Source organism: Urocitellus parryii, chromosome 7, assembly GCF_045843805.1.
Source record: "Urocitellus parryii isolate mUroPar1 chromosome 7, mUroPar1.hap1, whole genome shotgun sequence".
In the NCBI taxonomy this organism is placed as follows: Eukaryota; Metazoa; Chordata; class Mammalia; order Rodentia; family Sciuridae; genus Urocitellus; species Urocitellus parryii.
The window spans coordinates 19616320-19641267 of NC_135537.1; the positions used below are offsets into that span (position 1 = coordinate 19616320).

Below are 24948 nucleotides of genomic sequence, written 5' to 3' on the forward strand. Positions count from 1 at the left end.
AAGGACACAAAGTCTGGAGAAAATGCAACAACCAAATCCAACAATAGTCAATGTTTTTCTTAATTTACAAATGATTCATATGACTACAGCTGCATTGTGACTGCTAGCAAAAAGCAATACCACTGTGACCTTTTATCAACACATCACATTAATGTCTATAGGATTTAGATAACTCTCATAATTGCTACAAGAAAATCATGATTAGACACAAAGTTCACAATCCCTTTAAGTTTTTGCCTTTGGGGAAAAAACATTGAAAAAAGAAATGCTAGTTAAAAAAGAAAGAGGCATGAGGTCACAGTTGTGGATTTCAAAGTTAGCCCTTTTCCCCTTTTGGAAGGTCCTGGGACCTGGGCCAAAACCAAGGGCAGCAAAATTGACAGAAACACTGTTAGTTTCATGGAGAAATAATTGCTCTTATCTCATGGAACAAAAATTTGTATATAGTTAATACCAGACCCATGATTTTTTTTTCTTTTAGCAAGCACAAAGGAAGGGCTTTCTATTGCATATACACTATACTTAACTTCCAGTAAGTACAAATGCTTGCCTGAACTTGACTCATAAGCTAACTTGTGTCAGTTTATGTCCTTATTTTTCAAAAAAAAAGAACAAAAGTTAAATGTATAGTTATATTTCTGGCACACACCAGGAACCTAGAGGTAGCTGACAAACTCATCCTTTGCATGGGGAAGCAAGGCTTCCTGAGCCAGGGTAGGCCCAATAGAACACTTGTGAGTCCATGAACCTCACCCCAAAAGGGAAGGTGGAGGATCCAAATCATTATCTTTTCTGGTGCAGGGTGAGTCCTGTTGCTAAAAATATAGAGTTGGTTGGTTTGTTTGCTGTATGGGTGTTTTAGTCAGCTTTTCACTGCTGTAACTAAAGGATCTGACCAGAACATCTACAGTGGAGAAAAAGTTTCTTTGAGGGCTCACAGTTTCAGAGGTCTTAGTCCATAGAAGGCTGCCTCCATTTCTCGGGGCTCGAGATGAGGCTGAACATCATGGTGGAATGTGTGGAAAATGGAAGCAGCTCACATCATGGTGATCAGGAAGCAGAGAGAAAGACTCTACTTTTCAGATACAAATATATACCCCAAAGCCATGCCCTAATTCCCACCTCCCCCAGCCACCCCCTACCACTTCAGTGAGCACCCAGTTAATTCCTGTCAGGGGATTCAATCACTGATTGGGTGATTTAATTGGCTCTAACAACCCAATCATTTCTCCTCTGAACCTTCTTGCATTGTCGCACAGGTGAGCTTTTGGGGGACACCTCACGTCCAAACCATAATAATCAGATGGTGATTCGTTTCAGAAGGAACGCTTTCTTCAAAGCCAAAGCATTTCACTGCAGTCTTTCCCTCCGGAGCCCAAAGGCAGGAGAGGCACTTTCTGTCATTCTGTGGAAGCCTCCCTGTCATCAGCACTTATGAAATTCTATTTCACAATCTGAGTTTGAACCCAATACCTCATATGTGCTAAGGTTTGAACCCAATACCTCATATGTGCTAGACAAGTACTCTACCACTGAGCCACAACCACAGACCCACCCCATCCCAGCCTGTATGCCTTTTTAATGCTAATTAAAGGGCAATTTTCTGCTGTTTCCTCCTTTTCTTTCTTTCTTTTCAATTCATTTTAAAATCTCGCTGTTTTGACAAGTAGTAATCTATGTAAAGATTTATCTCTTTTTTTTTTTGTTTTACTTAGTTACACATGACAGTACAATGATCTTGACATATCATACATTTGAATCAGATGGGATATAATTTCTCATTTTTCTGAGTATACAGGTTGCAGAATCATGCAGTCACATATATACACACAGTAATAATAATGTCTGTTTCATTCTACCAACCTTCCTATCTCCCCATCCCCTTCCTCCCCTCCCATCACTTCTCTCTACCTAATCTAGGGTAACGCTATTCTTTTTTTTTTTTTCTCTCTCACATTGGATGGTGGAAGGAGACCCTCATTGCTATACAAAATACTTGTATGAAGATGTAAAGATTTATTTCTAGTGAAATATTCTCACTGATTTCTTAGAACATGCTGTTCCACACACAGCACTGCTGCAACACATAGCTGTGGTCTTCATAGTACCCATTAACATCTCCCCTCTTCCTTACCAAACAGCACCCTGCTTTTCTTCCAAGGAAAACCGTCTTTCTACTTCAGGGAACCTTGGCTGCACTGCCCTTCCCCATGCTCCCCTGGGTAAGTGGGAAAATGACTCACACCAGGTCAAGCTGACTCTCCCAGAATCTGAAACTTGAGTCCAGTAATGAAAGAAGGAAAAATGGCTCTGGTGATGTCATTGCCAGGACATGCTGTGTGCAAAATTGTCATCAATCCTGCAAACTCTATCACCACGGGTTCCCATGTTCTTATCTTTGTCAAGTTTGATTACTTAAATTTTATTTTAATTATTTGAGCTACTGCATGACCTACTAGTGTATACATTTTTGTTTAAGTTGGCCACAGAAAATTCCTTTTATGTGCAACCAAAAATCTCTTTTTGATAGAGATGTTATAGTAGAGGTCACACTGAGAGTATTTTCCTCTATAAGCACAGTTAAGGGTCCTAAATTGAAAAGACTACTTATTATATTTTAAAAAAAAACTTTAAATAGCAGAGAGTTATTCGGTTATTTTTTCTAAGGGATCTAAAACAAAAAACAAAACCCTTAGTTTTTTAAAATATTTTTTAGTTGTCAGTGGAGTTTTATTTTATTTATTGATACGCAGTGCTGAGACTCAAAGCAGTGTATCACACATGCTTGGCAAGTGCTCTGCCACTCAGCCACAATCCCAGCCCAAACCCTTAGTTTTTATGTCACTTATTTTTTCTGTTACATACATTGCCCAAATATTTTATAAATAGGAGTAATTAAATTTTGAGAGACATTCTTTTAACCATGTTGGAATTTAATATATTTTAATTTCATGATCCATTACAAAAATGCAGAAAAAAGCAGTAAGAAAAATACTCTCAATGTTCAAATATGTTTGACTGAAAAATACATGTGAAATGTGTGGACACAGAGGCCTTTATAAAGTGACATCTAGTCTCCATAAAAAGTCTCCAATTTCATATGCTTTGAGGTTTTTAAGTGACAGTCACTTTACCTTCTGTGGTTCCTTTTTTTAACCATCCAAAACAAACATTGCTGAAACCAAAGCATATTTACTGTGAAATTCGGAGAAAGTGTTGATACAACCATTCTGTCATTGCTATACACATCTTTTCCCTACAGTCAACACCTTACTTTTCCTGCATACCAGTTCATTTACAACTTGTCTTGTAAAGAAGATGCCAGAATAATCCAGGTAAATGCAACTCCTCAAGCCAATGTGGGTTTACAGTTTTGGGAGGGGGAAAGATTTTTATGAATTATTACATGAAGAGACCAAGTGATAAGGTACATTCTGTTGATCAACAATTTAAGAGGGAATTAATTTCCTGTAATTTTTTAAAAAATGTTTATTTTTTATTTATAGGTGGACACAATATCTTTATTTCATTTTTATGTGGTTGCTAAGGTTTGAACCCAATACCTCATATGTGCTAGACAAGTACTCTACCACTGAGCCACAACCACAGCCCCACCCCATCCCAGCCTGTATGCCTTTTTAATGTTAACTGTATTAGTTCCCTACTGCTGCTGTAACAAATTTTACATTCTTAGTGCCTTAAAACAACAGATACTTACTATCTAATAGCTTTAAGGATCAGAAATCTGAAATGGGTATCCTGCACTAAAATCAAGGTACCAGTAGGCTATATTCCTTTTTCTTTTTTTTATTTATATATGACAGCAGAATGCATTACAATTCTTATTACACATATAAAGCACAATTTTTCATATCTCTTATTGTATCCACAGTATACTCACATCAATTCGTGTCTTCATACATGTACTTTGGATGATAATGATCTCACATTTCACCATCATTTATAACCCTATGCCCCTCCCCTCCCCTCCCACCCCTCTGCCCTATCTAGAGTTCATCTATTCCTCCCATGCTCCCTCTCCCTACCCCACTATGAATCAGCCTCCTTATATCAAAGAAAACATTTGGCATTTGGTTATTTGGGATTGGCTAACTTCACTTAGCATTATCTTTTCTAACTCCATCCATTTACCTACAAATGCCATGATTTTATTCTCTTTTATTGCTAAATAATATTCCATTGTGTATATATGCCACATTTTTTTATCCTCTCATCTATTGAAGGGCATCTAGGTTGGCTCCACAGATTAGCTATCGTGAATTGTGCTGCTATAAACATTGATGTGGCTGTGTCCCTGTAGTATGCTGTTTTTAAGTCCTTTGGGTATAGACCGAGGAAAGGAATAAGGAAAACCCATTTTCTAGCCTTTTCCAACTAGAGGTCACACACATTCCTTGGCTTATGGCCCTCTTCCACCTTCAAAGACAGCCATATTTTAAGTCTTTCTAGCATGGTACTCTAGATGCTGGATCCTCTGCCCCCATGTTCCATATTTAAAGCACCTTGTGATTATATTGGAGCCACCCAGATAATCTAGGATAATCTCTATAATTTTAAAGTCAGAAGATTATCAACTTCATTCAATCCAACATGTTAATTCCCCTTTGACATATGCTATAACATGTTCATAGTTTCTGGAAATCAGGAAGTGAACAGTTTTGTGGGCACATTATTCTGCCTACCACATGACCTTTTTTCGATTTTGTTCATAAACATGACTTTTAACATGCCTACATGAATGAAACTTAGAATCAACATAGCTAACTCACAGGAGCTCACTACTATACTTGCTTCAGAAGGAGAAAACAAATCTAATAAAGCAATTCATATTCTTTATCCCTTGCTCAAAATTAATCATGTAACTAAAAGGAGTCATGGTAGAAATAAGATGAGTTTTCTCAATGATCTCATGTATTTTCCTAAACACTAAAGCCAATGGAATGTTAAGTTTTTCTTTATGGGATTTCCTCCAGCATATAGCCGCCATCTTCCTTCTTGAAAGTCATTTTCAGCCTTCACTTCTAGGCCACAGCACTCTCCTGATAGTTGAATTTGTTTTGGACACTTTGAATTGTCATTTTCTTCTACTAAACTCTTAACTGCTAATTCTCTGTGGACTTCACACTCCTTCTTCCCATGAGCTATCTATCCCTTTCTAACTCTACCTTACAGGTTCTTCTCAGCTAATTCCCAGGTACAATGAAATTCAAATATAATCTCCTGTCCCAAAATCCTTCTCTTAAACTCCCCACCAAGTGCCTACCAGTCATCTCCACCTGGATGCCCCCCAAAACAACTTCAGCTTCATATATTTTTCTAGGATTGAACTCATTGTTTCCACTTCAAATACCTGCTCCATTTATTAATCTCTTTAATCAATGTCTATTATGACTGAAGCAATCATTCTGTACTGGAAATAAGACATCAAAAGAGAGTTCACTGCCTGTAATGAGGTATAGTAAGCCATCATCAGGCAAACAAACAGAAGCAGTAATAACACAAGGGTTGAAATGAAAGGTCCCATCCGTTCAGGTCTCGATCCCGGGGTTTTAGACTCAGACTCATAGCTGATGTTTCCCATTTCTGCACCCATCTCCATATTGAATCATTTTAATCTTAAGTGATTATTGGATTCATTCTCTTCTTTCTATCATATCACATACTTCAGATTCTCCACACCAATTTCATTAACAATTTTATGTCTTTTAATGGTCTAACTTCTCTTACTTTTTCCAATCCCTCAAACCCATATAAGTTACAAACAAAAGTAGTACCACCGATAATGTTATCAAAGTGTTTTTCTTAAAAAAAAAAACCATAATTGTTTAAAATCTTCTATAACCTGGCTTCCATATATCTTTCCCCCTTCATCTTTTGCCACAACTGCACAAAGTTTATATTGTGACTTATCTGCCTATATGTCTGTCTCTCTAGTAGACAGCAAGTTGCTTGAAGATAAAATAAATAAAATACTATTTGGCTCTAGATCTTGAACTGGACACACAGAATGTGCACCATAAGTGTTGTTTTAAACTGGCAAACAATGAATACCTGGTAGAGTGCACCCTTGGAAATATCTTAGAAGAGCTCTAATGATGTTACTCCATGACTGACCATTGAAGAACTAAGCTAGACTGAGACGACAACACTAAAGAGTTGAGCAACGTGCCCATGCTTTGTTCCTCAGGACCTGTATCTTGCATCCTTGAGTTTGGAGTGAGTTGTTTATGATTCCCATCATTGCTTCTCCAATCACCACTGATGAAAACATTCTTTTACCAATGTAAACAAGGAAAGCAGAATTTGTCTACCTAATTTCCCACTATGTGCAAAATGAAGCAGTTGAAAATATGGGTATAAAAACACACCGTGTAAAAGCTTTTTGAGCTTGCAAAGAGTTTAATTCTATTCCTTTCCAGACAGATAAGCCTCCCTTTAAGGAGGCAGGGTGTGGTGGTTCATGCATTTGAGTTTTCCACAACACTCAACTCCAAACATTAGGCATTAACATTCCTAAAAACACTTTGTCACATTTATATTTCCTTGCTCTGTGATAAATGACATTTCATCACCAACACTTCAGTCTCTGCAGGATTACCATGTTTGTCTACTTACATCACTACACACTCATGAATACTATGCACTTATTTCAGGTATTAGCACGATTTTTCTGTAAAGGGCCAGAGAGTAAATATATTTGACTTTGAAGGACATACAGTCTCTGTCATTGGCTACTCAACTCTGCCATCATAGCAAGAAAGCAGCCACAGAGAATATGTAAACAAATATGCATGGCTGTGAGCCCATAAACTTGCTTCATAAAAACCGGCAATGGGCCAAGTCTATAGTTTCTCAACCACAGATTTATGTCATAAAATAAGATTGAAATAAAAAATAAAAACTAGGAGCCCAGTAATAATACAAAGAGTAGATCTCACAAAGTTCAATTAAAACAAAGCTAGTAATCATTACAAATGCTTAACATGGGTTGCCAGGAGCCTTTAAACTATGTGCTCCATTTTCAAGGAAAGGAGCAAAATTAAGGACCAAGTATGAGTGGGTATAAATATTTTATAGACACTTATATGGGGGATGAAGTATAATTAGAATATACACACATGCATATTATAGCTCTATTAAAAGAACTGATCTTATAATATGAAAATTTGATTCTCACTGATTAAACTTGCATGGTATTTTCAGAAGGTGTTACTTAAGCAATGACCTCAAAATTAATACACTCAGTTAACTGGTGAGGTGGTAATACTCATCAAAGCTATAGTACCTTTCTACAGTACAAACAGTTGGTAAACTGAGTTGACATACTGGCCTGCCTAGAAACACAATTAAACCAGTGAAGCACTATTAATCCTAGTGGATTAAAACAACAATCAGAACCAAGAGAGCTATACTCTCAGGCCCCATTGATTCTGTTAAAGTTTTCAATTACCTTGACCCTGGACGATAGTGCAGAAATATGCAATTGCCAAAAAAGCTGGGATCAGCCAGTACCGCATCTTGCACTGAAAAATCTTCATTTTATTTTCTGCCTTTTACATGGGGTGTAGCAGCTGGCCTGGAAACAGAAAGCACAGAGACTTTTTTTAGAAGCTGAAAGTAAGTATACATGGTCATCTAGGACAGGCAAATAAGCTAATGTGGATTGGCTTTGTTAGGAAATAATTAATTCCCTAGAACATTGTGGATGACAGTCTAAAATGCAAACTGATGAAAGATTTTTTAGAAGAAGTTGTAAATGGAGATAGTGATCTGAAGGCATTCGGGAGAGCGGTTCAGAATGTGCTTTGTGCCACTTCTCTAAGGACATAAATTGCATAGTGGATCTCCCAAAGAGATAAATTCCATCACTGTACCTGAAGTGAGCAGTAAAACCCGTCACAATGTCCTATCCGGTCACATGTCCCTCTCATATTTATCACCTATAGTTAGTTAGAACTCCGACCACCGCCTTAGATTGCCTACAGAGTACAAATATACAGGACCTTTCTACTAGCGATCAAGGAGCCCTTGTAAGCCCACTTGATGCTCTATGACCCCATTGATCCATGTTCTCTTCATTCAGTTGAATGATCTCTAATCTTTTCTCATCGGTCTTTTTTTTCTAATATGTGAATATAAAACTCTTCCAGATTTTTCTTTTTCCTTAGAATATCAGTGAAAGAGAGCTACCAAAAAAAAGAGAGAGAGAGAGAGAGAGAAAGATAAAAGGAAAAAGGAATCAAGGGGATAAAGAGGGAGGGAAGGGAAGGGAAGAGAAAAGAAAAACAGGGGAGAGAGGGAGGGAAGGGAAAGGGTCAAAAAGGACATCATTTGCTATTAATCTTAAAGGTCCACCCACACACTAAAATTCTATTTCAGGTCATTATGGAGGAGAAATTCTGAGTCCTGTCTTCAGAGATTAAAAAGACATACTTAGAATCATCTTTATATTCAGAGAGGGCTCAATACATTTTATGGTGAATAAGAAACAGGGAACTGTTTTAGATGAACCATGAGGAAAATTCTGCTCAGCTCTCAGTCTGAGGAAAACCTATACATCTCCTGAAACATATGTCTTAAAATTTAATCTAATATTAGAACAAATAAAAAATTTTAACTGATGTGATTCTGCAAGCTGTATACGGGGTAAAATGGGAGTTCATAACCAGCTTGAATCAAAATGTGAAATATGATATATCAAGAACTATGTAATGTTTTGAACAACCAACATTAAAAAAAAATAAAATAATAAAAAAAAGAAAAAAAAATCAAAAAATATGAAAAAAAAATTTAAAAAAATTATTATAATAATATAGTAGTCTTAAAATTAGCATATTCTATCTTTCTTAGTTTTAGTCTTGAAATTTAGCATATTCTTTTTTTTATAATAGTCAGAAATTTGGGGTCAAATTCATAGTCACCTCTACTAACTCTATAGGACCAGATACGTTTTCTATGCATTCCTTTTACTCATGACTTTATTGTTTTCCTACCAAACTCCCCCTGTACCAGAATTTCTTTTTTAAAAATTCCATACTGCTTATTTAATCTCAAATATTTTTTTTGAAATTGCTACCATGCTACTTCTCCCGGTCCTGGATGGTATTCTTTTTGAGGGATGCTGTACCAGCCCACTCTTGGAGACAAGTTATATAATCTAGTAAGGTACAAAGCAACTATGCTTTAGGTTGGAGCCCAGCATGGGAAATAAATTTTAGTCAATGCTTACTTCCATACTTTCTGTCCGTACAGTGCAGTGAAACACTGTCACCAAGGGGTATGCTGAGTCCTGTAGGAGTCCTATTCCTGTTCAATTCTGTGAATGGAATGGGTGGGGAAGATTAGCACCGTGTCATGTAGCAGCTATAGATGCTAAAGTCCCTGATGGCCCCCTTAGAGGAAACTCCTAAAGTTAAATCTGGCCTCTTCTTGGGGACATTCTTGGGGACACTTGAACCTGACCTTCATAGTGATAGTCACACATGGCCTTGGGTTCAGCTGAATATCACCAGGTCAGGAAATGTCAGTGTTACTTTGGATCTGAGTTAGGGGTAGGCTGAGGATTCCTTCCTTTTCTTTGTAAAACCGTAAGATCTCCTCCTGTTTTCCTGGATTCTTCTAACTCCCTCATGATCTAGTCCGTGGCCTTATAGCTGAGTGTCTTTTCATCACAGAGCTGGGAATTTAGAAGATAAATTCCTGTTTAGAACACTTTGTTTCAGAAGGGATTTTTTTAGGATTCCATTCCAATGCAGTAGTTGCAAAATGGGCATTGCTCCTCAAATTCCAAATGCAGCCTCCCCCGTGTTCATTTGATTCCAAAGGATAGATAGAGTCCAGTGCTGATGCCAGGTCATCAACAAATCTAAAGTGCCACAGGAGGAGGTGACTGCTTCCTGAACACTTCCCATAATGAATTAATTCCTTGGTTGATCCTGCAAGCCGGATCAGTGGAGGAGGATTTGATCAGGACCACTTGAGCTGCCTCCCATTGGGCCTCTGCTGTACTTAACTAAAGCAGCACTCAAGGTTGCCAAAATAGCTTCTCCACAGGAGGATTGCATAACTCACAAAAGAGTCCAGGAGATGGCCTCCACTTATGCCTTCTCTTGGAAACGCTGCCCTTTGCTGCTGCTTACTTTAACCAAATTCCAGTAACATCCAAAGCTTTGAAGACTAGAGCTGGGTCCCTGTGAGGAGAGACTTGGACAAGGATGTGTCTCAGGGATTCCAAGGTTTTGCCCATCTGTGGGGGCCTCCTGCACAGAGTGTTCTGATGCCTGAACTCCTAGTCCTGGGCTGAGTTTGTGCAGCCAGTAATACACCAGATTACCATAGAATCTCTTTTAACAACTACCAATCAGACATTTCCTGGAGTCTAAAACCACCTGGACAGCCCTCCTCCCTCTCTTATCTTCATTGTATCAATGTATTATCATTTTTATGTAAAGTCAAATTCATATAGCTAATTTTCAAATTTATATTAATAACCAATGCTGACTTTCAATTTCCTTTTCTTAAAAAATTTTGGCATCCAGATATTTCTAGCTTCAGAAAATAAATTAAAGCTTTCTGTATTTTCAGTGTTTTGTAATAGTTTAAGTAGCTTGAGATTTATCTATGAAAAACTGTAAGTTACAGGAATAAGAACATCAAATGGACATGTTTGGTTTTGGGGTCTTTTTATTTTTATTTTTTGATGCTGATTCTTATACAACTTTTTCAATTTTTTGTTTGTTTGTTTCTTTATAGATTTACATAGGTTTTCTACTTCTTAGTCTAGTTTGGATATTTTTCCATGAAATTGTTCTTTTTATTTGGATTTTCATATTTATTAACACATAGTTGTATTATCTCTCAATTTATTTTTTTTTGTTTATTGCTATATTGTGTGTATTAAGTTGGTATTTTTCTGACTTCTCTCTTCCCTCCTACGTAAATAAGCTACAGATTGTCCTATTTGCAATATTTTAGAACAACTATTTTGCTAAATTGTTGGTACTGTTTTGTTTACCAAAAATTTGCATTTATCATGTGTAGTTGCTTTCTTATGCTTTTATGCACTTCTTTTTTTAGTTTTTGCTGTTCTTTTATCATTGCTGTTTTTGTTTAATCCTTAATTAATATAATGCCATTCTGTAGTTGAGGACATTAATTCGCCACTTAATATGCATTGGCAGCATCATATTACCTTTAATTTCCTTTTTAACCCCGGAGTTAGTACAACGAATATACCAAAGCAATTATGTGAACCTTCAAAGCTATATGTTTTAAAACTTAAGCCTGATATTCAAATTTCATTCCAGAATATCATAGTATATAGAGAGTAATAAATGAATAATAAAGAAATTTGAAAATAATAGGTAACATACTAAGTAACCAATATCTATAAGTAATTTTAGCCTGATTTAATTTATTACATGTTAGCAAACCAATTATTTGTTAGGACAAAGAAGACATGGAAGTTTTGATAAAACACCACATGAAAAGTCCTGGAACATACATAGAACCCTCACCCTACAGAGGCAGGTAAATCAAGCTTAGTGGATTATCCAGAAGGGTGTGAGCAACCCGTATGTAGACAGAAGGCATGAATACAGGGGGTCCAAAAAATGCAGCAGCCAGATTCAGCCCTATCAAATCAGTACATCAGTAAATATGCTAGGCACACAGGTAGTATCCCATATAGCCAAGGAAAAATATAACAGTAGACCCACTTTCTCAACTCAAATGAAGTGTTCTTTCTAAAATTATCTATCTCCAGTGATATAACCAGAGGGGTCAGCTAGAACAAGGCATGAGAGGAAAGGTAAAGAAACAGGCCACATTTGTGTTTCAGGTATGCACATTTAAGTTCAGGACAAGTCAGTAGCTCAAACCTATAATCCCAGTGGTTTGGGAATCTGGGGCAGGAGGATCACAAGTTCAGAGCTAGCCTCAGCAACTTAATGGGGCCCTAAGCAACTTGGCAAGACCCTGTCTGAAAATAATAAATAAAAGAGGCTGAGGATATGGCTCAGTGGTTTACCCCAGGGTTCAATCCTCGATATAAAAAAAAAAAAACCCACACATATCAGACATCACATGATATTACTTTAAAGGATTGTTTTTCAAGTCATAATCAGGTGAACAGTCTTTTCTCTGTTCTCATCCAAGCACTGAAATATCTGTGTGCAGATGTTTCCAAGCAATAATTAACATATAACATTGGAAGTTAATCTGCTTTCACTGGCTTTAAGAGCTAACTAAACAAATAAATCAATGCTACATTAGCCTTGGCAACAGTTGGGGGAACTAAGTATTATTTACATGGAAAAAATTGTAGGCGGAGCCTATCTTTAAATTCTGCTCTTTTTTGTTGTTTATTTTAAATTAGGATGAGCAATGGCATATTGGAAAAAGTGGAATTTTAGCTTCCCAAGATTTTCTGCCAAGTCCCCAAACTTTTGGACTGAAAAGTAGAGGCAAGAAAAATCCCAAATTCTACTAACAATCCGTGAGATATTTTAACGTTTACCAAAATGTCAAAGTCAAATTTGTTGAAACTTTGCCCAAAAGCCTGTACAAAACAAGAAATCCTACCTTGATTTCCCCCCCTGGGTTTTAATATTTATTTATTTATTTATCTACCTTTATTTTGCTTGAAAGCATCATGCTAGAAATGGCTACCTAGCTCTGAGTTCAGAGGTATAAACTAAATTTGAAGAGAGGTGATAATATGTAATGTAAGATATCCTAAATGAAAAATAAGCCACAGACTGGTATAAATTATCCACAAATTGTGTATCTTTTAAATTACTTATAACCAGAGTAATAAAAACTCCTTATAACTTGCAAAAAGCGGTCATAATCTTAAATATCAGTAACTTAAAACTAGCCTCATTAGTGCTAATTTGTTCTGCCTCTATTTTGTATTTTTGGTATCTGTAATTTTATTTGTGTAGCCAGGTTTTATAAGGAGCAAAAACCTTGAGTACAGCCATTAGTCAGTGATCCCAGACATCTACAAAACCTCCGACCTAATACACAGCCATTTTTATCAAAACGCATTAAAATATTTCTTCTAAAGCTTTTATAAAGCTCCCTCTCTTTTATCCCCCACCTCTCAGAGTTATCTACATGTACACATACAAACCTTGGGCAACATTCAATTCAATGACTCCCACTTCCCAAAATACACTATAAATGTAAACAAACTTGCCATTAGCCATCTAGCACATGCATACCCAGAAACTCTATGCCCTGAGAGGAGTTTTTAGTATTGGAATCTTCATTCCAACAATCACTTACTGAGAGTCCTTCATATAACAAAAGCATTGTACTTGGTACTAAAGAAGATACAAAACCTTATGCCATGTGTTCCCTTTAGGGAGCTCACTTACAACTTACTTGATAAGGAAGGCTATAAGCAAACATGTTGAAAAACTAAATGAAATAAGAATGAAATACAAAGGAAAGTTAGCACAGATGGTATGAATGGAAAAGTGGGATGTCACGAGCCATCCATGGGCTGTGCGTGGGCCACCGCGCATGGAAGGCTACTGAATAGGAACATGTGGTGTCTGGGAACTACCAGTGGACATTTCTTCTGTGTAAGATTGCCCAGAGACATTTCGAATTACTATCCAGCTCTGCCATGTCCCACACAGCACCTGAGATGGGTGTGACCTGCCAAGATGCCAATCAACCTGCTGACTGCAAAATATCACAAAGCAAGACTCTGCCCTTGAAACCTTATCCCTGCCTTTGATGTACCCCCTTAAATAAACCACAGGAGCCATTTTGTCTTTTGTCTAGTTCCAGCTCCCTTGTGGACTAAACCTATCAGGGCTCTGCTTTTGAAAATATATTTCGGACTCTTTGTCTTTTGTGCTTCACTAGTTATTCTAGACTTTAATTTCTCAGGTGGCTTATACCCTTGGCAAGAAGAAGAAAGAACCCCGCAACAAGATGCAGGCCATCACCTCTAACCCCTAAGTAGGAGTTAGGAGGACAGTTCTGGCAATAATCTGCTGGGGTCCTTAACTAACTGGTTTAACTACTCTATGATTGTTTATCAGTAAAATGTAGAAGATAATATCTATCTTTAAGATGATTTGATAGAGTAGCACTCAAAATGTTCTAATTGGTAGCAATGTCAGCAACAGGCTGCAAGAACACAAAAGAAATAGTAAAATAATAACCAATGAATTTGTTAGTTGGCAGATGCTAAAGAAGGAAGGACAGAAGGAACAAAAGACTTTTTATTCCTCCATCATATTAAGGTTATAGAACTTACTTGGCAGAAAGGCTTAAGCAGAAACTGAAGATTCAGATGAGTACAGGCACATCAATTATTTGCATGAGTGACTTGCTTTAGATTTTTTGAAATACATTCCTATCCATTTTTATCACTCTCCAGAGGAGAGATCTATAGAGGTTTTAAAAAATCAACTGTATGAAAATGTGGGAAACATGACTTATGAGCAATGCACTGGCTTAGAAGAAGACTTAGCAGTTAGTTGACAAGTTCATGCAAAAAAGTTTGAAGGAAAGGTAATAATTAAGCAGGCTTTCAACCTAGGAAAACTAAGAATCAGAGGCACATAACAGATTTGTTCATATACTTGAAAAGATAAAACTGATTTCTTTTGTGCAGATTTGACAACAAAACTTGAAAAAGTGGTATGATCCAAATCCAAATTCTAATTTTAATAGTAATAATAGTATGTTTATTTGTTTACTGCTACTGGGAATTGAACCCAGGGGCACTCTACCACTGAGCTAAATCCCTAGTCTTTTTTTATTTTGAGACAGGGTCTTCCTAAGTTGATTAGGCTGGGCTTGAACTTGCAATCCTCCTGCCTCAACCTCCCAAGTTGTTGGAATTACAGGAGTGTGCCACTGTGCTGAATTTATTTTCTTTTATTATAAGTTTGAAGACATAGGATGGGTAAGTTTTTATCCATAAGAGATGTTACCAAACTTGGGGTAGTGGTCATATGGCCTCTAAATTACCTTCCCCAAGTAGATTTTTAAGATTTTAATATTCACTTTATGGTAGAACTTTATAGTCAATTGATGATCTAGGTCAGGAAGCATTAAAAATAAAAAAAAAAAAAAACAGTAACAGCAACAACAATAGGCCCAACCTAGTATCATACATTTTGGGTATTCCTTATTTCTTCTCTCTACTGAAAATACCATCCTCCTCACAGACGGAATCATAAGGAACATTTTCAGGATTAGCTAATGAGACCTTCTTAAAAATAAGCCCTGGAACCAGAGGAGTAGAGGAAGAGGGACAGGGAAGAAAGGAGAGAAAGGGCAGGTACTAGGGAAAGAAATCAACTGCATTACATAGATAGATAGATAGATAGATATTTTACCTTTACTTTGTTTATTTAGGATATATATATATATCCTAAATAAACAAAGTATATATATATATATATATATATATATATATATATATATATATATATGTTTTTCTTTTCTTTTTTTAACCAAGGACTGAATCCAGGGACAGTCAACCACTGAGCCACATCCCCATCCCTTTTTTATTTTTTATTTTGAAACAGAGTTTCTCTGTGTTGCTTAGGACCTCACTAAGTTACTGAGCCTGACTTTTAACTTGTGATTCTCCTGTGCCACTGTTCACAGCATAAATAGGTTTTTCTTTAACCAGATTTTAAACAAGTTGTTGCTTAATAAAACTGTTTATTTTAATATTAGTTTTGTAATCTATCACTTTAGTAAAGGTTTTTAGTATTTATAATAGCTTAACATTTGTCAAAGTATAACAGTTAATTTCCTAAACGTATTCTGCAAATGATATCTTTCCTATACATTCTAAATTTTCTGCTTTGGCTACTATTTCCAAAATATTAATAGTGGACATCTTGTCTTGTTCTTGTTTTTCATAGAAATGCTTCTTTAACATGACTTTGGTTTTAATGATACATGGTTACACAGTCAGGCAGATAGAAGACAAACATATATATACTGATATAGATGTATCATGTTAAGTAAATAGCCATCTGTGTAGACCTTATCATCAGTCTGAAAAAATGCTAAATTTTTGTAGTGGGCTAGAGAGAGAATCAATGTGATTTTTTTCCCTTTAATCTATCATTACAATGAATTATGTTAATCAATTTCTAATACTAAACTTTTATTTGAAAATATGATCTCAGCTTGATCACTGTGGATTATTCTTTTGATGTATTACTGGGCTTTCTTTGTTAATATACTATTAACAACTATATTGACCAGTAAGTGAGATTAGTCAATAGCTTCATTTTTTATTATGCTGTCAAGTTTTTATATTAGTTTTATTTTTGTGGTTTTACAAAAAGTTTTCCTTTTTCTACATACCATATGATGGGACAGCTATAGTAAGAAGACATTGGTATCATTGGGCTTTCACCTTTTTGTTAGTATGCTATTGCAAAAATCATAGGATTTGGTATTTTGAGGGAGATAAGGTTTTAACAACTTTTTCACGATTTGAGCCTATTTATTTATAATTTCTATATAACCTAGGACAAATCTTAATGATTTCTATTTTGTCCAGTTTTTGTAATTTATTGGAATATACTTATTTTAATTACCAAAGTTTTAAATTGCCAGTAATGTTGAGATTGTTTTCCATTCTCATTTCTTACCTTGGGTATTGGGGCTCTCCTGGTTTTGCTTTTTAAAAGACAAAACGCTCAAATTCACGATAATTTTTGCACAAGATAGAAACATCAAAAGGGAAGAGAAAGGAAATAGTAAAGTGGTAGTGAGAAAAGGGAGAAGAGAAAGAGAAATGGTAAAGAAGAGGATGCGAGGCAGAGAACACAAGGGTCCTCACCAGATGCAGGCCTCTGTCCCCACGATGGGCACTACTTCAAAGAGCCAGTCTCTAAACTGTTGCTGGTACAGTGAGACAAGGTGCTTACTCCAAAATATAAATAGAAGAATTTCCCTGTTTCCTTCATTAGGAAAGCTTTACCATGAAAAAAATACCTCAGCTGAACCAACAGCGTGCTTAGGGATCTATATGATTTGTATCCTGACACAATTTTATCTCATCAGGAGCAGGTAGCAATTCCCGTGGGCACCAACTAGCAGTAGTACTAACCAGGCCTCCAATGAATGCATCTGTTCTCCATCCCATTGCAACTCTCCAGTTAACTCCACGGCCGTGGTAATTGTTCTTACCGTCTGGATATTGGACACTACCACACCTCTAGATGGGAAGTTTAACTCATAATAAAACAAATTCACATACATAATGGGCAACCAATGAATAATGATTTAATTATCAATGTTTGGATGCTTAGGGCTGAGGCACACACAGTCCAAAGCTGAGGTACTGCACAATCTGTAGTTGGTTTAGGGTAATGACACTTGAAATTAGCACTCTCCTTGCCAGTGTGTGCCTCAGTTCAGAGCTCTGCTACCCAGTGATGCTTTCTTCTCCCAACGGCATGGACCCCGAGGGGCTGACTTTTTCTAAATGACAGAAAGACCCTATTAAGTCAGCAGTCCTATGAGTTACTCAAATGCATGACATTTGACTGCACATTAGCCTCAGAAATGCATCTGCTCTAGCAGTCTCAAACTAGATGCTCTAAATTCTATGTGATGGGAGCCAGAGCTATTCCAAAAGTAAGGCAAATTGGACTGACAGTTCCCTGACACAGGAATGTTCCATCATCTGGCTTCTACCCACCCTCTCCACCCTTTCTGTTTTTAAGGACTGACATAGAGCCTCTTTCAAAGAAATGGGAGATTTTTATTTGTAACCAAATCTCTTATATTCAGCATAAAAGGTAGCTGGGCTTCTCAGCTTAGACATCTTTTCCTTCAGGAAGAATTCCCTGATCCTCCACATTTGGGATCAAATGTTTTTGCTTTTGTTTTCTGGTTCCTATAGGAATAACCTTTATTTCCCATTCTGTAGCATCTAATACTGTACTGTAGCTGATTCTATTCATTTCTACTTAACCAATTTGAAAGTTTAGCACAATGCCAGTACATGATAGAAGGCAGGACCAGAGGGTGCAGGAAAAGCAGAGTAAAAAAAAACCATCAGTAGAATATCATTTTTGGAGATCAATTCAGTGTTCTCCTCTTTGCAAAAGCAGAGACGGAAAGGAACAGATCTTCATTCCATTAATGGTCTCCTGACTGCCCCTAGACAGATGTGTCCTAAGACATTTGTAACAGATTTGGCAAAGTCCAGCCTCCCTCTGGACCAGTTTTCACAAGCAACCCAGGCAATTCTTGGGAGGAAAGAGATCAGACACTGCTCCCTAAAATTCAAAGTTGAAGACACCCACCAGGGGAGTGCCACCAAAGGCCCATGGGCAGAAAGAGCAACAAGTCCACTGATAAAAATATGACCTTGAGGAAATGGAGACTCTAAGCTCTACACCTTAGCTTAGGGTCTTTGAACTGCCCATACACTCTCCTTTCTATTCACTATGCCCACAAAACAGTGGAGGCAGGAAAGAAAATAGTGAAAAGAAGAAAAAGAAGCAGGAGAAAAGAGAACGCATTGTTGTCTCCCAGGCTCTGTACTAAGTCCCCTTAAACCACCCTATGAAGTGGCTATTGTTATCCGTGTTTTCCAGATGGGAAAATAAAAACTAGAGATGTAAAGGGACGTGCATAAGAGCACAGACGCAGCAAGCTGACATCTCCCTCCTATCTGTCTGCCTTCCATCCTCTGCTCCAGCTCCCAGATCGGGTGGCCTCAGTTCCTTTATTCCCAAGCCACTTGCAATCACAAGTGACTCCCCCGTCGGGGAAGCTGTTCAAGACAGTGTCCAATGTGACCTGGGTCCAAATTTCCATATAGACTTTTCTTAATCATCTTCTTCTTAATCCCACAAAAGTTTCTTTATCTCCATGAAGCTCAGTGGTTTCATCACTAAAGGAGGAATAGTTACTTCTCCAAGTACCTGAAAGACAAATGTGATTCTAAAAGAGAAAAGGACAGATACCTAACAAATAACTATGTTGAGATTTCTGCTATGTTTTGGATCATAAATGTGCCCCAAGGGCCCACGGGTTAAAGGCTTGGTCCTCAGGGTGTATTATTGGGAGGTGTTACAAACATGAGGAGGAGGGGCATAGTGGAAGGTCTTAAGGTCATTGGAGTGTGCCCTTGAAGGGGGTTGTGAGAACCTGGTTCCCTCCTCTCTTTCTCTCTCTCTTAACTCCCAGACCTGTGACATAGGTAATTTTGCTCTACTATGCTTCCACTGTGATATACTATCTCACTACAGGCTCAAAAGAATAGGGCCAGCTGCTCATGGGCTAGAACCCCTATCACTGCAAGCCACTATAAACATTTTCTCGGTTATATAAGTTTGTTATCTCAGGCATTTTGTTATAGTAACAGAAAGATGAGTAGCACAATTTCTTACACACAATAACACACAGAGAGACACACCAGTCACCCCCATGGAAACAAGAAGCAGTTTCCACTCAAAGTTTAGTGTATATAGAAGAGTTAAAAAAGTGGATGCCTGCCACTTTTTATTTACTTATAGAAAAAGTAAAGGAGAATGATTGTTTTCCTGATATTCAGCACTATCTGGGGGCAAATGTCCCAAGAAGAAAATTTATTTTTGTCAATTCTCTTTCTATTCCCCTTGCCCCCACTCCAATGCCAGTTCCCCTGGGGGACTCATCTTATGTCTCATTTCCAATAATTTTGTTCTCCACAAACTGCCATAATCCCAGATAATTTGTTAACTTGGAGTTTTTTTAAATAGTCATGCCTCATCCTGCAGCAATTCAAGGCGGCTCTTGTCTCTTTAAAGGAATCTTAGTATATACTCCGTCCGCCAGGAAAACAGCAGTCATTTGGCTGAACTTGGATAAGACTGATGGCAAATGTGGCTCTAGTCACATCACTGCAGAGACTGGCAACTGAAAATAAGCAAAAGATCTTTTACTAGGGGACCCTGGGAAATATTTTAGATCCAAAGGGAGAACACCCCAAGGGGTCTTTCTTCACAGGCTGGGGGCTCTCCCGAGTACCCCTTAAATCACATCAGTTTGCTCAGCCCATTCGTAAGGCTGACCCTGGCTGAGTCTGAGAAGCATGGGGAGGCCCCAAGCATTTTCTGAAATCTTCAGCTGGACTGTTAACAACAGGAGAAGCGCCAAAGAGCTCCTCCCATCAATCCTGAAGCCCGGGACCCATCCAAAACTGCTCCAGGAATCCTGATAGGTTCCAAGGATTTCTGCCCAGGGAATTACTAAGAGGCCTCACCATTGTGGCTCCTCTCCTTCAAAGGGACCTACAGGAGGTCAGGGCTACAGTGGAGGTCCAGGTCCATTCTGGTTCAAGCCTCCTCAAGCACAAGGACGGGGGTCCACTGATATGGAGAGAGTAAAATATATCCTATGCATCATAGATGAAGCCTGAGAATGTCTTGCTAGTCAAAAGAATCAGTCACAGAGAACCACATACGGTATAATCCATTCCTATGAAAACCACAGAGCCAGGGTGGCATATTAAGAAGAATTGTAGAGTCACTGCTTACTCCACAGTTACAGGCATATAGGTATATAATTCTGTGTTAGTTCTACTGTAGGTATATTATTCTGCGAACAGGTATTTCTTTGGGGTACTAAAGTGTTCTTAAATTATGGTGATAGTTGCACAATATACTAATATAGTTGAAGATACTAAAAACCATTGCATCATTGCATTGTATAATTTAATGGGGCAAATTGTTAGGTATGGGAATTATTTCTCAATAAAGATCTTTTTTTAACAAAACTATCCCAAAGTCTATCTTACAACAAGCAAGTCACTGGATCCATGTTCAGAGGTGATTCATCCAAATTGCTCTTTTGAACAACAACAAAAAAAAAAAAGTCCAAATTCCATTCATTCATTCATTCTAAATTGCCCAGCAAGCTCTCTGCGTGCAGCACTGAACTACTTGTTAGCAATCAAACACAAGTCTCCTTGTTGCAAGCAGCTTAAGCCGTTCGTTCCCTGGACTAAACTGGCAACTGGCTTCTTGACCACATGCTGCAAATACAAAGTGCCCTCCTGGCCCTCTGTCTATGAGGGGGTCCTATACTTCTATCAAGGGGAATCAGGAAAACTCGTTTTCATGTCTGCTCTCCATTGAGCCACCATATTCCCCTCTTTTCCACCCCACCCCTATCCCTTTAGCTGCCGCCAGCAGGGGACTCTCCAAAACTTACAGAAAGGAGTCCAAAACTTTCAGAAGGAATGGAACTGTCAACAGCAACCCCCAGAAACAATGTTCAGGGAAAATCAGGCCCCTGTGAGAGCTATACACAAGCTTCATTTGGACCCTTTCCCTTAGGCCAGGTCCAAAGCCAGCGTGGATCTTAGCTGAGCAACCCTTGGCTTTTGCCACATCGGACATGCTTCCCCCAGAATTCAGCGCCTGTAGTCTCAAATTTGCAGGAGGCCTCCAGGTCCTGGCCGGTGACTAAGTTTACTCTAAGGACACATACCGCTGCTCTTGAGCTAGCTGTTACCCTGCTCAGCCTGTGCTGTGCGCACTGTGAGCCAAAGTCCGGGTTCTCCACCCAGGTGCTGCATACTAGAGGACATAAAGTTGGGAGGGATCCAGAGGAATGCAAGAAAAGAAGTGAGGGAAGAAGAAGCTAGGCAAAAAGGGTCCTCCAATATCAGAGCATGGAAGTGCACTTCAGCTCAAAGCCACAACCTCCTTGATTCAGACACCAAAGCAAAGTATACTGTGTCCAGGTTTCCTGCAGCAGAGACATGGAGGAGCGCATCAGCGCCACCATCCTCCATCATTAAGTTCTGCCTGGTTGCTCCCCTTTGCTTCCAGCACCTGGTCCTTGGCTACCCAAATCTGTGACAGTACAGAGGATGGTTGCGTGAGTGTTGCCTCCCATGATCTCCATGATCTCCCAAACTACACCAAATACAGACTAAATAAGAACAGTGTGTTCACTATGCACACACAACTCTTCAAGACAAATCACTAAGCCCCTAGTCCGCTATATAGTCGCCTTTTCTAAACCCCTTCTACATACTGGAGACTCCACCTTCCCGCAGCCAAATCCGGCTTCTTCAGCCGCGTTCGAGCAAGCACAGGGAGAAGCACCCAGGAGCAACAGTATCTCCACTGTCACCGGACACTCATCTCGCAGAGCCACTCATCTCGCTGCCCAGAGAGCCTGGCGAAGAGGTATCTGGGCGCACGGTCCTGTCCCACCACAAGGATCCCCACGCCATCCTGGGAGCGCGCGCGTTCAGACAAGGTCCAGGGAATTGCACTGCGTCTGCAGGTGGCTCGCTCTCTCCACTTTTCCTTTCTCGAGAGGAGTCTTTTCAAAGCCAAGCCAAAAAAGAGCAGAGAAAGTCGAACTGACCTGTGCAAGGCAAGCTTCCAGCCCAGGCTGGAAACCTCTTGGTGACTAAGGAAGATCCGCCTGGAGTTGGTTCCCAGCGGCGCACCGCAACGCACGGTTCCTTGTTCGCTTCCCTCTCCTTTTTTTTTTCTTTTTTCTTTTTAAATTTTTTTTCTATTAGCCTTTCTCCCTCTTCTTGTCCCTCTCCCTCTCCCGCTCCCACTCCCCGCCGCCCCGAGGTGCCTCCGCCTCTGCAGCGCTTCCCTCCCGCTGGGTGCCCAGGATCAGATAAGAGAAAAAGGAAGGGCTACGGGCAGCCAATTATAAAGCGGACGGTGGCCTTGGGGGCGGGAGGTGAGGAGGTGGGAGGCAGGCCCAAGCCCCTAGCGCCCCCCACTTTCTCGCCTCCTCCTCTCCCGCATCCCCGCCCCCATAAGAGAAGCAGAGGAGCCCGGCCCCCGCCACACACCCTTTCCCCTTAAGACCTGGCGACCGCCCCAGGTACGCACTGCAGCTCTGTGTAGTGCACCGGGAGCGAGCCACTCTCTCCCAGGGACTGGGACCGAGGCTCAGGCAAATCTCCTAAAACAGCCCCCCTGAGCTCTACGGAAGGTCTCTGTGTCCTCCTGTTTCCAGGCACTCTGGGTCCACTTCTCCATCCCCAAAGACTCGCCTTTCTTTCCTTCGCCTGAAAAGACTGGGCTCCTATAACAGCCCCCTTAGGTCTTTCCTCTCCTTCCCAACTAGTCCAAGTGGGATATAAACGCCAAAGCGACGATTGTCAAACTTTAACGTACAGGAGAATCATGTGGGGGTATTAAATTGGCCATTTTTGTTGGCAATGAAAAGACGAATGTCGACAGGTTCGTGTGGTTAGACCACGCGCAGAGATTCTGGTTGACAGGTCTGTCCTGGGACCAGGGACTGCATTTATCAAACATTGGTTCTGACCCATGCGGATCATTCTTTGGGAGGTTCTACCCTGAGACTTGAATATCATCAACACCAGGAGCTCCAGAGCCCCTCGCTGGTTCCCTGGGGAATCGGGCCTACGCTCTCGCCCTCTGGGCCCTCCTTAAAAAGTCATCTTTCCCATTTTTTGAACCCAACTTAACAAACCCCACGCGTCCAATTCTTTACACTATAACTTGTGGTTCGCTCACAAATGTTAAGAGAGGCTGAGTAGAAACTGGGGATTTAGCAAGACCCTATTTTTGTGAGAAATCACCTTCTCGCCTTGGAAAACTGAAAAGACAGTATTTCGTCACCGCAGAAAGCTGGTGATGGAGAGAAGAGAAAGGGCAAGGAGTACCCTTAGAAAGCCCTGGAACCTGCCTCCTTCATGCTCGGCTGAGAATCCAGCAGAAGGAGCTGTAAAGTTTGACACCCTGCAAAGTGGTCCTTCCCACACTCCAACCACCCGAACTGCTCAGAGCCGCCTCCTCTGCGCTCCTCGAATTTAGTGTTTGCGCCCCTGCCCAGGCTCTGAACTCCACCTCGTGTTGCGGTTGGAGTGAAAAGGGCGGGCTCCAGCTCCCGCCGCCGCCCCGCAGGACTTTGGGGTGGAAATTGGCTTCGGCTCAGCCACAGGGCGCGGCCTCAGTAAGGCGCCGTTCTGCTTCCGCGCTTCACTGAACCCCTTCCTCTGGGGTCAGATGGCCAGCCGCAGCCTTTTAGAAGAACAGCGCCCACCGAGGCCTCTGGACGCAGGACTGCCAGGGCGACACCGCCACCTGGTGTCTGTGCGGAGTTTTGAATAGGGCGGGAACTAGAAAGATGCCTACCAACTCAGGAGATTGACAAGTAGCATTCCCTAAATGCAGCTCCTAGAGACATTGACTACTTTGGTTAGATCTTTCCCCTCCCCGCTTAATACAAGTGCTTATTCTATTACCCACTTAACTAACGAAAATTTACTCTTTTGCTTTTCGTTCTTACCAAGATACTGATGACGGGTACAACCTTTTCTTGTAATTCCCTTGAGGGAGGGAGTTGCACGTTATCACGGGTTGAAAGGAAAAGATGGGAGAGGCGTATGATTGCTTCATTACAGAAAATTAAGAAAAGAAGATTACCTGATGGTCTTAAAAACAAAAAAAATATACAAAATCCCATAATTACAAAGAAATCATGTTTGTTAAATAAAAAGTCTTACATGATTGGTATTGATTTAATGACCATATAAAATCTTATTTTTTAAAAAATCTAATTCATACTTCCTATATCTCTTTAACTTGTTAGTAAATAAATTTCAGTTAATGTTAGCTCAGCATAGTTGGTTTCAGTCAGTTTTCCATATAGTTGCAATTGTGTGTAAATTTCTAGTCCTTGCAGGAGTGTTTATTCAACATTTATCTTAAAGTCATCCCTCGGAGTGTGGTAGAGTACAGAGAACTGAATCATAGAAACAAGACCAGAAGACCCTGCAAAAATCTCTTTCCTTTCCATCTAGGAATTCCAGTTTCCCACAGTTGATTCTCACCCTGAGTTTGTGACATGACTATAATTCTATTTTATTTCTCCCCAGTGTCTGTCTCTCTCTCTCTCTCTCTCTCTCTCTCTCTCTCTCTC

The 24948-nt window shown here is 39.5% G+C and overlaps 1 protein-coding gene across 3 annotated transcripts in view; it reads right to left on the reverse strand.

The window, feature by feature from the left end:
• The window catches only part of Col14a1 (collagen type XIV alpha 1 chain), a 198976-nt gene extending 176476 nt beyond the window's left edge, over positions 1 to 22500 (reverse strand). For all 3 annotated transcript variants that reach the window (XM_026393869.2, XM_026393868.2, XM_026393870.2), the window contains exons 1-2: positions 22399 to 22500; positions 7472 to 7597 (exon numbers count right to left, since the gene is read on the reverse strand). In XM_026393869.2, the coding sequence (XP_026249654.2) occupies positions 7472 to 7559 (88 nt within the window). In that variant the 5' untranslated portion in view covers positions 7560 to 7597; positions 22399 to 22500. The remainder of the gene's footprint in view (positions 1 to 7471; positions 7598 to 22398) is intronic.
• Between the last annotated feature and the right edge of the window lie 2448 nt (positions 22501 to 24948).